The 14964-nt window shown below is 47.2% G+C and overlaps 1 protein-coding gene across 2 annotated transcripts in view; it reads left to right on the plus strand.

Annotated features, from left to right (window-relative positions):
• Positions 1-687: 687 nt before the first annotated feature.
• Positions 688-14964, plus strand: part of LOC135396468 (agrin-like) — a 60414-nt gene continuing 46137 nt past the window's right edge. For both annotated transcript variants that reach the window (XM_064627455.1, XM_064627456.1), the window contains exons 1-3: positions 688-816; positions 890-928; positions 986-1195. In XM_064627455.1, the coding sequence (XP_064483525.1) occupies positions 699-816; positions 890-928; positions 986-1195 (367 nt within the window). In that variant the 5' untranslated portion in view covers positions 688-698. The remainder of the gene's footprint in view (positions 817-889; positions 929-985; positions 1196-14964) is intronic.

The raw sequence follows: 14964 nt of genomic DNA on the forward strand, positions 1-14964 counted from the left end.
CGTGGTATGACGTTTTGTGGGGGATAAGGGTACTCCTTCCATCCTCATCCCCTCCTCCGTTTCCACTGAGCAATAGGGCAGTGTACCGCCACAGTGGTGAATCGCACACCTCATCATCATCTAGTGTGGGGGGGGGGGGGGGGTAAATGTGGATCTGCCGCGTTAACTTTGATAGGGACCGATGCCTTCTTTCAACGCTCGGTTTTCGCTTCAACCGCAACTAACTCGCGTTTTCAGCCAACAACGTTTACTAGGAATATCCTGCACTAAAAAAGATAGAATGAACTGCCAACGTTGCGTGCCGTGGGTGCGTTAGCAAATTACACCAAATGAAAAAATCGGCAAAACCAGACCCAGTGTCAAAATTTTGACGCATAAAATAACTCGTACAATTTTCGCGCAAATAACATGGTCAGTTTGCGAACATTAAGACCATTATCATCATTATATTTGTTGTTGCTTAATTAGAATCAGAGCCGTCATCCCGCGCTTCTATGACGCATCGGGCGACAGGTTCCCTCTCAGGACGGACAGTGCACGTCCCGCGAGAATTGCGTTTCCGGGACCGGCCGGAGGAGAGAAATTGGGCCGGCCCGCATCGATCTCGCGGCGAAGCACGAAAAGTGGGCGCTCGACGCAGGCGCGTCGCCGCACCTGGCAGTGTTCCTCCGACGGGACCCTCGCGTAGCACGTGTCCCATGGACTGCAAGGCGGCGGCGTCCCGGGCTGGGGGCTGGGGGCCCCTGGCTCTGCTGGCCGCGGCCGCCGCCATGCTGCTGGGCTGCTTGCTCGCCGGGATGTTGCTCTACGCACATTGTACGCGACACGAGTTTTTCATTGGACGCACCTCTCAGTTATCTCGTTGGTGACCCGTGTGTTCTGTTTCCAGATGCGGCCACGCCGGAAGTACCCCTCTTGCAGGACGACGGTAAGTCTCTTGACGCTTGGCCCGTTTCTCTCTTGACCACTAATTGATCGCATGCAGAGCCTTGTCGGCGAACCCAGTGTCGCTTCGGGGCAGAATGCCACAGCGAGAGGGGACAAGCGTACTGCCGCTGTCGGTTGGCCTGCTCCGACGGCCTCTTCGCTCCAGTCTGTGGATCAGACGGCTTTACTTACTCTTCCGAATGTCGTCTTCGCATGGCTGCATGCATTCAACAGAAGCATTTCACAGCGGCACGCTCAGGACCTTGCGGTAAGTGGCCGGTGCTCTTGTTCAAACGCGAGCCCGAAGACACGGACGAAACTTCTTGCAACCGAGGCTTCAGCGCGGCTTCTTGGCGAGGACGACGGTCACACATTGCCCTTGTTACGTGGAGTAGTGTTAACTGGTTCTTTCGTCAAGAACTTGAAAGTGGGAAGTAGGTCTATTCGGGGGTGCGTAATGAGTCTATTCCGGATCCTAACTCCTGGTGTCATTTTTCTGCTATCTTGGGGTCTTGCATCATCGTGTTCAATACTTTCCTCACAATTCGGAGCTAAAAACTTCGCGTGCTACTGTCTTTCTATATCGGCGCGCAACGCGGTATTACTTTTGCGAACGGTCCAGTGTACCCTGGGGTATTGAGCCGCAAATGAATTGGAAAATTTCCTTATTCGTTGTTATTTCGTCTGTTTCTCGTCATTGTAACTCGTTATTGTAGAATCAGGTTCCATGGAAAAGGTTTCTTTAAGTGCAAACGAACCTCCAAACAGCCGCGGATAAAATGTGTTAAACCGGAACAGAGCATGAGTACCATACTTCCTTCAAAGACATGTGTGAACACGTTCGCATCCTTCCACATTTGCTCATAAGCTTTCCGTGTAACGGAATTACTTAATCTTTGTACATCGTTTGCGGAGAGACACGCGTCCGTTAGCTACGAGTGGCGATTATTTACATATACCCCAGGGCACTTCTTAATTACAGTGATAAATTTTCCAAGACGGCGGGGGAGGCTCCCCGCGCGGTTCCTTCTTCGTCACTTAACTGACGCTAATATAGGAAAACGGCCCATTGAGGATGTCTGTTTATCCCAACTGCTTTCAGTTCACGTCGGCTCTGAACGTCAAATAATTTGGGTGGGAACAACGGGAGCAGAAGAGAAATATGCGGTGTATTTGATCGGATATTTCCAGCGAAACACAAGAACGACAGGCGAGAGCTTACGCTTCTACAAAAGAGTGATTACCGCATTTATTTTGGTGTAAACCCAGAGAAGGGAGGGGGCAGCTTAATTTTAGCGAGCCTCGTTTTATCGAAGCTCCTTTTGGAGACTTCTTATTAGGGATCCTGGTTTTAAAGATAAAACGTTTCGGGAAGGATGGTGAGGTAGTACGTTTTACCGAGAATCGTTTTAGAGACGTTCTTAGCGAAATATATATACGGCTTCGCGACGACAATCATCACCACCACCCATCAGTTAGTATAGTCCGCATACTAGCTGCACGGCTGCTACGAGAAAAACGCTGCCATAGATTCCAATCTAAATGTATAATGCTGAATCCTGACTGTTAACACAACTTGACTTACATGTTTATTTAGTTTAATACTGTTAGCACATACTGTATCGTAGGTGGGCAACAACAACAACGACAACTAGACAATTAGATAATGATGATGGAATGTGTTGGGACTCATTGTATAGGTAGGCGTTAAAATGAGGCGCAACAGGTAACGCGAAGAATGCAAGTTAAAAAGTAGATAAAATGCACCTATTCACGAGCAACATCTGTGAGAGTTTGTCGTGCACTTTCAAGTATATACAGTTATTTTTATACGCGATACATAATGTAAGATAAGGCGTCGCACAACTCCATTTAATCGCTTCCCCCTTGATCGATTTGCTCCCTGTCAGTCTGTCTTTCCCTTTTTCCAGTCCTCGATCGCTTCATTTATTTATCATTTATTCTGAGTTTGCCTGTCCGCTTTCTTGGCTCTGATATTATGCTGTTCGTGTTTACTTTTCCTAAAAATACGTGTACAGGAGTAGTTTGTCCTGACCTCATTGGGACTGGCATCTCCATGTTTTTCCTTTATCAAATCTCGATGTATTTTATTGATTGTGTAATGGTAGAATATCCGCTAAATGGAACATGGAAAATCATCCGTTATAAAGCAACAGGATTGACGTTCTCTGTACACTGTTGCTCGTTCTTTCTCCTGATTTGTTGCAGATGAGAAGGATCCGCCTATTCTGGACACATTATGCAAAATGAAAGGTGTCCAAAAATAGGTGTCCAGATCTATTCCATTTTTAACAAATCGGGAGATTTCTTCGATAACATCCTGATTTGATGGGCACAAACGTCAAAACCAAAAGCCAATTTCAAACAGACTCGAGACGTTATGAACCCAATGAATGACAACATGTTAGCGCGAAGCATCAAAAGATCGTACGCTCAGCATAAACAAACCGGAGGAGATATCGCGTTCCAATGGATTCCGTCCCACGTCGGTATCGGCGACAACGAAAGGGTGAATCAGCTAGCGTCCTCGGCACACCTGAGCTGCAGCCCTTGTTTACCAACTCCGGACGGCACCGACGGGCAAATGGCCGTTCAGCAGCTTGTTGAACTGCGCCACCCTGGGATACGGGACATCATGCGCCATCATCGCCCCCTCCTTCCCATGAAAGCCTCCCTCGAGGTATACAGGCCATGCTCCGTAGGCTACGCACTGGATCTGCGTTCACCAACCCTCAACTATTCAAGATCGGCTGTAGGGGTGACGCCGGCTGTGGCCAATGTCAACAACCTGAAACAATCGAGCACATCCTGCGAGAATGCCGAGCATTCCATTCTGCACGCGAAGCCCACCTTCTTCACACCAGCTGTGGCACGCTAGCAGACATCCTCTACCCCGGTGGCTCTTATGCCGAACGTTCCGCTAAAGCAAGAAACCTCTTTCGGCAGGAGGGGGTTTTGCCCAACGACTTCTCTGGCTCTTTGCACTTCCCGACGGACTCACGCATCCTCTACGCATCTCCACCCATCTCCACCCTTCATCCTCCACCCGTTTTCTGTTTTCGCTATAGTCGCGACGCTGCCCACTTCTGTGTGGTCAACAACGGCGAGCCGATTCTGTCATCCCCTCTCCCAATTTCAAAGGCAGACATGAGCAATTATGAACTGCAATGTACATTACATGGCCTATTGTGTACAGATCTGCACACAATGTGAGCTATGTACAATGTAATGTGTATAAATGGCACTATATGCCACGCATAGGGCCACCACTACGATACAAGAATGGGGATTTCTACATATTACGACATCTTACGCAACGCATTTCTGTCATAATGACTGGTACTGAGTCTGTTGTTAACACTCGATAGTAGTGAACAGGTGCACAACGTAATCTATAGCCTCGTTCAGTGGGGCTCGCAAATAGACACGGTATCAAGAGGAGTCTGTTGCACAGCCAGTATACGAGAGATGACAAATTTACAAAGGGAAGGAACGGGATTCTGAATGACGGTTTGCTCCGAACGGTGTTATGTGGTTGGGTTCTGTTCTAACACGACAGCCATTTCTGTTTCACTGTTTTTGAGGACTGCTTCAGTGAACATGAACAACTGGACTAACATCGTCCTCGACAGTCCGTTGTCCGACTGTTTCCTCTTGCTTTCTCCCATATATGAAAGCTGCGCTTTGCCATTTGAGCACAGTTGAAAATGCAAAGTATAACTGAAACTCACGGGATTTTCGGAATACTAGATTCCAGGGAGGAAAAGGTGTACAATGCTGATCTGCACGGCAGCCTGGGCCACCTCTGCGATTACCAAAATTTTAATTTTTCAATTAATCAATCTTTCGTGGCTTTACGTCGTGAGACAACTGCGATCGCGATTGCAAAAACGGAAGCTTATTTCGTCATGGAACGGCGTTCACTAAAACGTAATTCGTTAAAACGAGGTGTTTTAGTGACCTAAAACGTAACTCGCTAAAAATGCAACCGCTTCTCTAAAACGTAATTTGTTTAAAATGAGGCACGCTAATCCGCGCAGGGAAAAGCCAAGCGACACAAATTCTAGAAAATTCCAACATTCTCGCCACTGAGTTTTAACGGTGAAACACAAGGAAGTGCGAGGCTTTCACGGCTTTTACACTGTTCCAAGTCTACCTAAAAGCAGATTAGGCTACATTTGTTATTTTGCGCAGAACACGGCAGTTCATAATCCCTACATGGCTACAAAATGACGCATCGCTATTTGCTCTTTCCCCGATGCTCTCTCGCAGCTTGACACTTTGATTGATTTTTCGCCTTCCGTTCTACAAATGGCCCATGAACTTCCAAGATATGTATCGTGTGGAGCAACGAGAGAGCTTCTCCGATAGTCGACTCTCGGGAGTCTGTTTTTGCTCGGAATAATAAGGAAGTTTCACGTTCGAGCCATACTTATAAAAACGTTACATTATTTCTATTCGCACAGGGGGTGCGTGCTATGCGAAAATGGTTATTTGGAAGGTATCCCTGGAATAGGAGGAAATGGAAACTTTCCCCTCGCGGAAACTCGCGGTCAAAGTCAATTCGCGGATAGTTTTCTTCTGACTTTGAACTATACGTTAAGCGCCCGGTTAAACTCTGTATTCATTATCATACCCGCTGTGTTCTTCTCCCGAAATGTATAATCTTATTAAGCAATAAGATTATACGCAATAAGATATATAAGCAGTTCCCCAATGCTCCACCTAGTGCACTGAACTCGGAATAAACGTGTAAAAGCAGACGAGGCGTCCACACTACGGTGGTTCTCCGTCCTCCGCAGCGCGCCGACACCGTTCGATCTCGGAGCGAATACTCCACTGTTCGGCGATAGATCAATGTTACTTGACGAATTGTGGATTATTTGTCACCGAGACAACGCCCCAAACCGTTTTACTTTTACCCAATTTTACTAGCAAATTAAAAATATTAAGCGTGTTCTGTCACATTTGTAATTGTTGCGCTGGGTTTGCGAGCAACGAGTGTTAAGCTACGCCGTCACCACGAATTGCATGGCTTGACGGTATCTTTAAAGCACAACTTCTACTATCTTTAAAGCATAACTACAACTTCTAAGTTAAAACATAACTTCATAACACGGCTATGGCCATCCATTGCGCACGATGGTACTGTAATCACTCCTGATTTGTGGAAAGCTCGGGTCGTATACTGTTATCGAGCCGGTCTCGTCGCCACCACAACCACCATGACAATTGCCATAACTGCATCGGTGTCACAAAAAGGCGTACCCCTCCCGTTTTCAACAATTCAAGGGAGAGAACGATGTCATTCGGGATTATGGTTGGCCAGAAATGTGCTACGCGTATTAGAAGTTACGTATTAACAGGACAGGATAAGAATCGAACCCGGGTCTCTCACCCAGTTAAGATATTCGCGACACTGCCCACATTGTGTGATCAACAACGACAAGCTGCTCTCCCCGCAGCCAACACCGCCACCTGCTGTCACAGTGTGTAGAAGCCACATTTGGCATCATCCGCTTTCCAGAACGTTCTCACTAAACAATAAAGAGACCTTAGTACAAAATATGGAGGATCATCGTGTTGTAGTTGCAGGCTGTCTCTACAGCAAAAACTGAACCTTCACTCAACATCAATCGCACGATGGAATCGATGTAGAGGTGCAAACATGGATGCAGAGACACGTTTTCGAGTTAATCTGCAGATAGAAAAAATGTTATATTCCGACTGACGGTTGACACCACCAGTTATCGGCCGCCAGTAAGTTTTCCGAAAGGTAAATACCGCAAATGGTAAGCCCCGTAACTGTGACATGATGTAGTGGTGATGCTAATACCACCGCTACCATGGTCCGGCTAAATTTTTGATAGCGGAAGGAGTATTTCATTTAGAAAAATGGGTAGACTCGATAGTATATACTTCCCTGGAAAGAGGACGAGAGAGGGATAGGGAAAAAGCGAGAGTGACGGACGAAACAAAGAATGGAAATTGATGTTCTGGGGCTGGAACACAGACACACTTTCAGTGAAACAAAAGATATTTCATTCGTTACAATTAAAATGCTGCTCGCCTGTTTGTATTACTTCCGCATTATTAATTACTATAATTTGTGTCAACTGTGCCCACGAGTTAAGCCACCTCGACATACATTGAACAAGAACGCGCATGGGGTGATGTCATAATGCGAGATGCAGAGGATGACGATCTATGGCTTCTCCCTTAACACATTCAAAAATGTCCCGTGCACTTTGCTTGGGGAGGAGATTCCAGTCTCTAAAATGAACGTCTAATTCGTGCAATTCCACTATCTCGACGCCAGCCAACGACGCCGTGCAAGAGCAAGCGTAGACGATCCATCCGCCAACAGAGTCGTTCGTTGTTCAAGATACACAAACTACCCGGTTATCGCGGTCGCTTTACAATTCTTAGCTCCCCGCTAACAAAAAGAAGGGGGAAAATCATTTCCAACGCCCCCACACGGTGAATGGGAGCCACGACATTAAATTTACACCTTCAGAGATACAACTTCCTTCGCCGCATTTCTTTCTTGGCTCTCCAGAAAGTCATTTCGCCGGAAAATGTGGTGTTTCCTTATCTTTCTTAGACAATGAGACATTGCAAAGAGATACTGACGGCTCGCAAATGATACCTCAATTATAGGGTATTTGAAAAGAAGTTATCGCGAGCATATCTCAAACACTCTCTGGAAACAAAGGAAGAGAAAGTCGAGAGTCGTGAATAGTTTATGGCTGCACTTTATGACAGCGAAGGAAACAAAAATTGTTAGTATCTTCGTGCGCTCCGCGTGTTCATCTTTCGAAATATATCACAATTTCATTTACCCTGTTCGATGGGAGCTTTATTTCCCGGGAGTTCGTTAACGACTAACGCGACTTGGAGACTCGCGCTGCAACCATTCCCTGTCCTTTGTCAGCTAACAATATTTTTAGAACAAAATATTTCACGCATAATCGATTCGTTACATAGCAAAATCTGAAATGTTAAACACTGTCGTTAGAACCTTCAACCTACTAATTATGCGTCACTTTTTTGAAAAAAAAAAAAAAAAAGACGTCTTCTCGACCTGGTTTTGTCCCATTTACAGTGGCACACGATGCACTTTTATTTTTCCATATTTGTAGAATAATATTTTATAGCCCGCGAAATCGATCGTAAACAGCTATCGAAAAATTTCTAGAACTGCCTTAAATATCAAGGTATCTTGCTGTGTTCATCTGACCGTAATTTGCCAGTTGTTCTTCCGGGAGGTGCTCTAGTCCACGTTTTCTGTCGTAGGCGGCCGTTTGTTGACTCATAGAAATTACACCCTTAAAATAGATACGGTACTTAGACTAGGTGGTGTTGGTGGTGATGGTGAAAGAGGTCGCCGTTGTCGGCCTCACAGAGGTGGGCAACATCACGACTAACGCCCATGGGGTATGTGCATCCTGGGCCGACTTCTGAGGGAACTGTGCCGACATATGTCAGACTTATGTGTAATTAGAGTAGGTTTACACGCATAACACGCCCATGACCAATCCAAGAATGCCGTTGTCTCTCCCGATTTGTGGAAAGCACGGGGCATACGCTTTTCTTTACTTTTGCTTTCTTTTTTTTGTGACATGTGACGGAACTACATACCTGTCGCAAAAAGGCGTGCTCTCGTTTCCAACAAGTCATGAGGAGAGCGACGCCGTTCGGGGTGACGGTTGGCTAGCACCATGTTCTGCGACTATGCTAGATTGGCTAGGGATGATGCCAGCTGCGGTTACTGTCATCAACCTGAAACCATCTAAAATACTCTGAAAGAATGCCGCGCATACAGTATGCGGGAGAGCCTACCTTTGCGCACTCCAGGACTGGCACGTTGGCGCACATAATCCATAAAGTCCGGAAGTTCTTACGCTGAACAACCTACTGTGAGGCATAAACGAGAATACGACGTGGCTTCACTGGTCGTTGATGGCCGGTCGTGGTGAAAGCGGTGGTCCGGGTGAGGTATACGTTTGGCCAGACAAGACGTTGAAATGAAGGAACGAATCAGCAGGCGAGTTTAAGAAAGGCAAGAGAGAGGTTTATTGGGGCTTTTGGGTGGTAAAGGGCCGAATTATGAGTTCATGCACGAGGATTACTCATACTGGGATGGTTACCCGTCGACGATGTCCGATGAACTCTACGTGGCGCTCGTTGCTTTTACGCGTTGCTGCCACGATGGTGATGATGATGGTGGGTCTGCGGAGGTAATGGTGATGACACTGTCGCTCTGCACCCCAAATACTCACAACCTCGTCCAACCTCACATCCAACCCTTCATCCTTTCTGGCTATAACCGTGATAATGCCCACTTGCGTGTGGCCAATAACGGCGAGCCTATTTTGATATTACACCTTACACCCTTGGTCGCACAGCACGGTGCTAGCCAAGAGAGCCGAGACCTGAGGGTTGCACCCTACCGCGTTCTCATCGACGTAGCTATGCACGAACGCTTCCGCCGTGAAACACTCTTGAAATATTTTCACGCAGCGCTAAATTGTCGAGTCAGTGGTCCCTAGGCACTGTTTTTACATCTAATGTGTACTGTCATCAAGCAGGAGGCTACCTATTGAGGTAGTCGCCTTTGGACAGACACTAACTACACGTTATCATCTTATACAAGCTAGATAACAACACACAGCTAGTTTTGGCTTTCCTTCCGAGTTTTGTGATGGCCTCTGTGTGTTTGTACCAGCGTCTGTCCCCTATTTTAGTACTGTGCTGTAGTGTGTACAGTTTTCCTTCACTGTTAAATATACATTTCTGTAGCTTCACTGTTTTTGATTATACATGCGATCGCATCAATGTAACAATTTCCTCAGTATCATCATCCCAATGACATCCCAAATGACTGAAAATATGAAAAACGTTTCGGGAAGAATACGTACTTCTTTACGAACGATTATGGCAACGTCAGCAGCACTGAAACTACCTACATTTACCTGATATTTACCTGAAATTACCAAATATTTACACACTGTGCTGTTGGCTTTGCTTACAGTTTCCACTTTGCAAAAATATAAATAGAAACATGCAGAGGGAAAACAGCAAGCTGACTTTATTGACACTGGGTAATTGCGGGTTTTGCTAGCTTAATACGACTCCTAAAACATTAGAATAAAAATGACCCTTGTACATAACTGTTCGTCCCTCTCTTTTTTTTTCTTTTTTTCTTTCTCTGCATCTCTCGGCTCCTTTCTAATTTCCCTTGGATGACTTCCGGAGAGGCTTCTTCTATAAGCTTGTAAACTTAGTAACAGGATTAAGATGAGCCATCTTAATCCTCACATTAGTTACAGTGTTAGTTTACTAACGTGCACGCAAGCAGCAGGTTGGTTTGCCGTAACTCGTTGTTGAGGTTCATGAGCCAGAAGAAATGCTCACATACGTATGTCGTGCCTGGACAGGGACAACGCTCCGTCACGCAAGGATAACAACAATTACTGAAATACTATTTGGTTGCATTCGTCGTTAAAATCTTTGAGAGGGCAGCTTTCTTCCATACGCCGGTCAACGGCCTTCGGCCCACAGAATTGCTGATTGCGGGCCGCGTGTTTGAGACCCCCCCTCCCCTGGTGGTTGTGGTGGTGACGGGATCTGCTTGCCGTAGTCAGCCACGCTCAGGTGGGCAACGTCAAGGGTGATCGTGCGTCCTGGGCCAACTTCACAGGGAACTGCGCCGACATCTACCTTAAAGCTTCTTAGGAAAACACAGGGAAAAAACCCAGAGAGCACAGCCGACTGAAGCCCGTTACTCTTCTTTAGTTCCGTGTTAACGCCGCCAAGCAACTGTGGCTATGAGCAGCGTACAGATTTGGACGGATGGAGGGAGGGCAGCAGGAAGGAGAGGGGGAAGCTCGTTTCTGTTAAAAGAGAACTTGTCCACGCACGCTCTAGCCAACCACGATATCATTCTGTCTCCTCTCCTGTTGTGTTCATCCTTCACTTACCTTACGACCCTTCACCCTCCATCCCTTCCTGGCTATAGTCGTGACGGTGCCCACTAGCGTTGGCCAACGACGGCGAGCCAATATCGCCATTACCCCCCTCCCTCCCTCCTCTGTTTTCAGAGTGTAGGTGGCATTTTCACACGTAACGCGTTGCATACTTACCGGACGAACTTCCGGTGGCGCACGACGACGCGTTTATGCGAGCTGATCCTACAGAAAAATCCTGAAATTAAACTCTGCGTAACGAAATAAGTACAGCGACGCAAAGTTGGGCTTCCGTGCATCAGAATGCATTAGAATATTAGAATACCGATGTCAACTTGGCGGTCTGGAGAGCTGTGTGCTGGTTTCGCTATGGCGGATACCGGTGCAGAAACTGAACGAAGTCCCTTGTAGTTGCACATTTTTGTTAAGTAGAATTCGTAACCACGGAAGTCTATGAGGTTTACGCATAACGAAACTTAATTAATTTCGTTTAATTGAAAGATATTTCGCCTCTCTTGTGATAATTATGACACGCCCTGTTCTGATGTTAGCGGTGACTTCCCAAACAGACAACTTATGATTACCGTCTGTTTGGGTCTCCGAGCTCACATTCGAAGCCGGCCTCCGGACGCGTTTACTGCTTTTATTGCCCGCGTTCACATTATTTCATGTGACTATCGGCACATACGCGAGGGATAGTCATAAAGATTTAATTATCACCTCGAAAAAATCAAGCAGCGACCATGAAACTTGGTGATGGTGTTAGTCCTTCTCTACATATGCACCCTTCAATGCGAAACATTTTTCCCAACGATGGATGACTTGGCGGAGACCTTGGTTGTAGAAGTCTGCATTTTGGCTGTTCAGAAAACGACCCACCTCGAAAATCATCCCGTCAGCATTCTGAAAATGCCTGGCACGCAGTGGTTTCTTCATCCGAGGAAAGAGGAAGAAGTCACTGGGTGCCATATCAGGAGAATGAGGGGGTGAGGCAAAATTTGATAGCCCAAAGAAGCAGCATGTGTTACTGTGTCCTGTGCAGAATGAGCTGCGGCGTTGTCGTAGAGCAAAAGCACCCTCTTGGACGGCTTCCCGCGACGCTTCGTCTTGACAGCCTTCCGCAACCTCGTCAGGAGATTTCGGTAGTATGCTCCCGTGATGGTTTGCCCCTTACGAGCATAATCTGTTAGCGCCACACCATAGCAGTCCCAAAAAACACTCAGCATCACCTTGCCCGATGATGGTTGGGTCTTCGCCTTTTTATCGACGGTGGTGATTCCACATGTTTCCGCCGCCTGCTTTGCTCCTTTGTCTCGGGGTCGGGTCATAGTAATACTCCCAGCATTCGTCCATGGTGATTAGGCGGCTAAAGAAGTCATCTGGATTGGCCTGACACAGCTGCAACATTTCCGCTGCTGACTCGGTTCGGCGGGCTTTTTGAACGGGTGTGAACAGTCGGGGAACCCAGCAGGCGGCGATCTTTGTCATGTTCAAAATGTCGTGCAAGATGTTGAAACCTGATCCATGACTGATTTTCATTTTTTACACTCTTGCCTCGATTGTGATATGCCGGTCTTCGAGCATCAGAGCCTCCAATTGTGTTGCCATTCCCGGCTCTTCCACAGAGAGATGGTCTGCTACTTAGTCCTCCGTCATTCAGACCTGTTTGACCACACTGGAAGCGTCTGTGCTACATAACTACTGTGTCATATGATGGTGCATTGTTGCCATACACTTCCACCAACCCAGCACGGATTGTTGCAGCGTTGTTCCCCTTTAAATGCAGAAAACGAATTACCGCACGATACTCCACTTTATCAATGGGCTCCTCTAGCGGCGTACTGCGGTACTGTGGCACTGGGATTTCAACGTGCATGTGCCTACGAACAAACCAAAAATTAATTATGTAACTTTATTTTTTCGAGGTGATAATTAAAACGTATGACTACCCCTTCGCGACAGAGGGAGACTGCATCGTTAACGAAAACGTCCCGTGGGGATGGGGCGAGGCTCGCCAACAATGCCTAGATCTGCTACGTCACCGGACCTCACACAATGCGTCTGCTTTCTGTGGGGATACATAAAGTCCAAAGTGTACTTAGGGCAGATATCGTGTACAAATGGAAGACAGGATCAGTGACGCTGTTCGCGCAATGAACACGAAATTCCTCCGAGAAAAATACGCTGCCTCTGGAGAACGACACAACGTGTGCTAGGCACTACGTGACTAACCTTCCACTGACTTTGCCAACAACGGCCCTTATCAGTGTTACAAAAAACAAACATGAGCGGAGGCAGCGTTGGAGAACGAACCGTGTAGTATTTTACGCAACCAACGAAATTAATCAACCACAACACTCCAATGCCTTAACACTCGGACAGCACTCAGCCGTAGACACATCCTGTTCAACTAACGCTTCTTACCATTCCGAGGGGTCGACCTAAACCAGGGGCCTCAAACTTAAATCAATTCGCGGGCCGTATTGACATTGGACCACATCATGGAGGGCCGCAGAGAAGAAAAACTAAAAGATCGCGAAAAAATGGCTAGGAAGCATGCGAGCTGGTGAAGATGATGCATAATAGAGCACTGCACGGGCCCGGGCTTGGCGTTTTTTAGGCGGGCCTGGGCCGGGCTCGGGCTACAGCCACCGGGCCCGGGCCGGGTACGGGTTTGACAACGCCAGACATGTTTGGGCATGTACACGAACATATTTCAGTTCACGAGACTGGACTGCTGAATTTTCACGTTACTTTTTTTCCCCATTGGGTATGGGATATCAGGTATTCTCATCTGAGAACTATCACTTTCTAGCATGTGATCATGCTGATTTCGTGAATGGGTCTGGATTTCACGCGTGCACTCACACACATTTGGGGACGATTGGTGTAGGGTCCTGCACGAGCACGAGCAATTAGGTTAGGTGTTGGGACATATTTCGTTCCCGTGAGAGTTCAAGAAAGAGGAACTAACACCGGAGCATCTGCAATAGAGCGGCGATGAGTCTCTCTTGAACCGCAATGTACATACGCCCACGCGCCGCTGCGCGCTGCGTTCCCATGCCAGCAACCACCAAGCACAGAGCGGCTTGCCGGCAGAGAAACACAGCCGCTGCTGCGTTCGAGTGTACCTCCTGACTCTCCACCAATTAGCTGCGTCCTTTTCCTTGCTGCGTTGTGCTCTTTAGTAAATCTAAATACGCCTCAGAACCTCGAGAACAAATAGAGAAGAGGCGGGCTTGGACCGGGCCTGAGCATGGAAACAGTCGGGTACGGGCTGGGCCCGGGCCGGTGGAGTCGGGCTCGGGCCGGGCCCGGGCTCGAAATATACACAAAACGTCGGGCCCGGACCGGGTACGGACCGTAGCAGCCGGGCTTGGGCCGGGGACGGGCCTGAAAATTAGGCCCGTGCAGTGCTCTAATGCATAATGTAAAACCCCGAGGCTAGGGAACACGAAAGTGTTGTGTCTGTGAAAGTTCGTGTTGTCTCTGTCCTTTCGTGTTCCCTAGTCTCGGGGTTTTACATTATGCAGTAAAAGATCGTAATTACCATAAGACACCCTAATATGCTATACCAGAAAGTACAGGTATATACTAAAAACAGAGTGGCGCATTTCCTGTCAAGACGGACGGTGTGTCTGCAATTCAATGCTGAAGAACTCCACTTGACAACACCAAGAGAGGTCAGTAACCTGCCTTCCAATATGGAGCACTAAATAAAATGAAAAACCAGTTCGAGAAAAATACGTGCTTCTTCACAAACTATCGTAATTGTTTCGTAACCTATCTCCTATTTACGCACTGTATTGTCACAGCTCCTTACGGCTGCAATCTGAAAAATAAATACCAAAGACAGTGAGAGAAAAGCAAGCTGATTTTATTGACACTTCATGGTTTCGGGATTGTGACAGTAAGATGACTGGTAAAAAACAAAAATACAATAGCCATTGTACATAGCTCTTCCTTTCTAATTTCGCGCGGGTGACAACGATGATTGGTGAGGCTGCTGAATCTCATGAACTGTCTGAGCGTGGCCGACTGACGTGAC

This window comes from Ornithodoros turicata, chromosome 6 (assembly GCF_037126465.1).
Source record: "Ornithodoros turicata isolate Travis chromosome 6, ASM3712646v1, whole genome shotgun sequence".
NCBI classification, from domain to species: Eukaryota; Metazoa; Arthropoda; class Arachnida; order Ixodida; family Argasidae; genus Ornithodoros; species Ornithodoros turicata.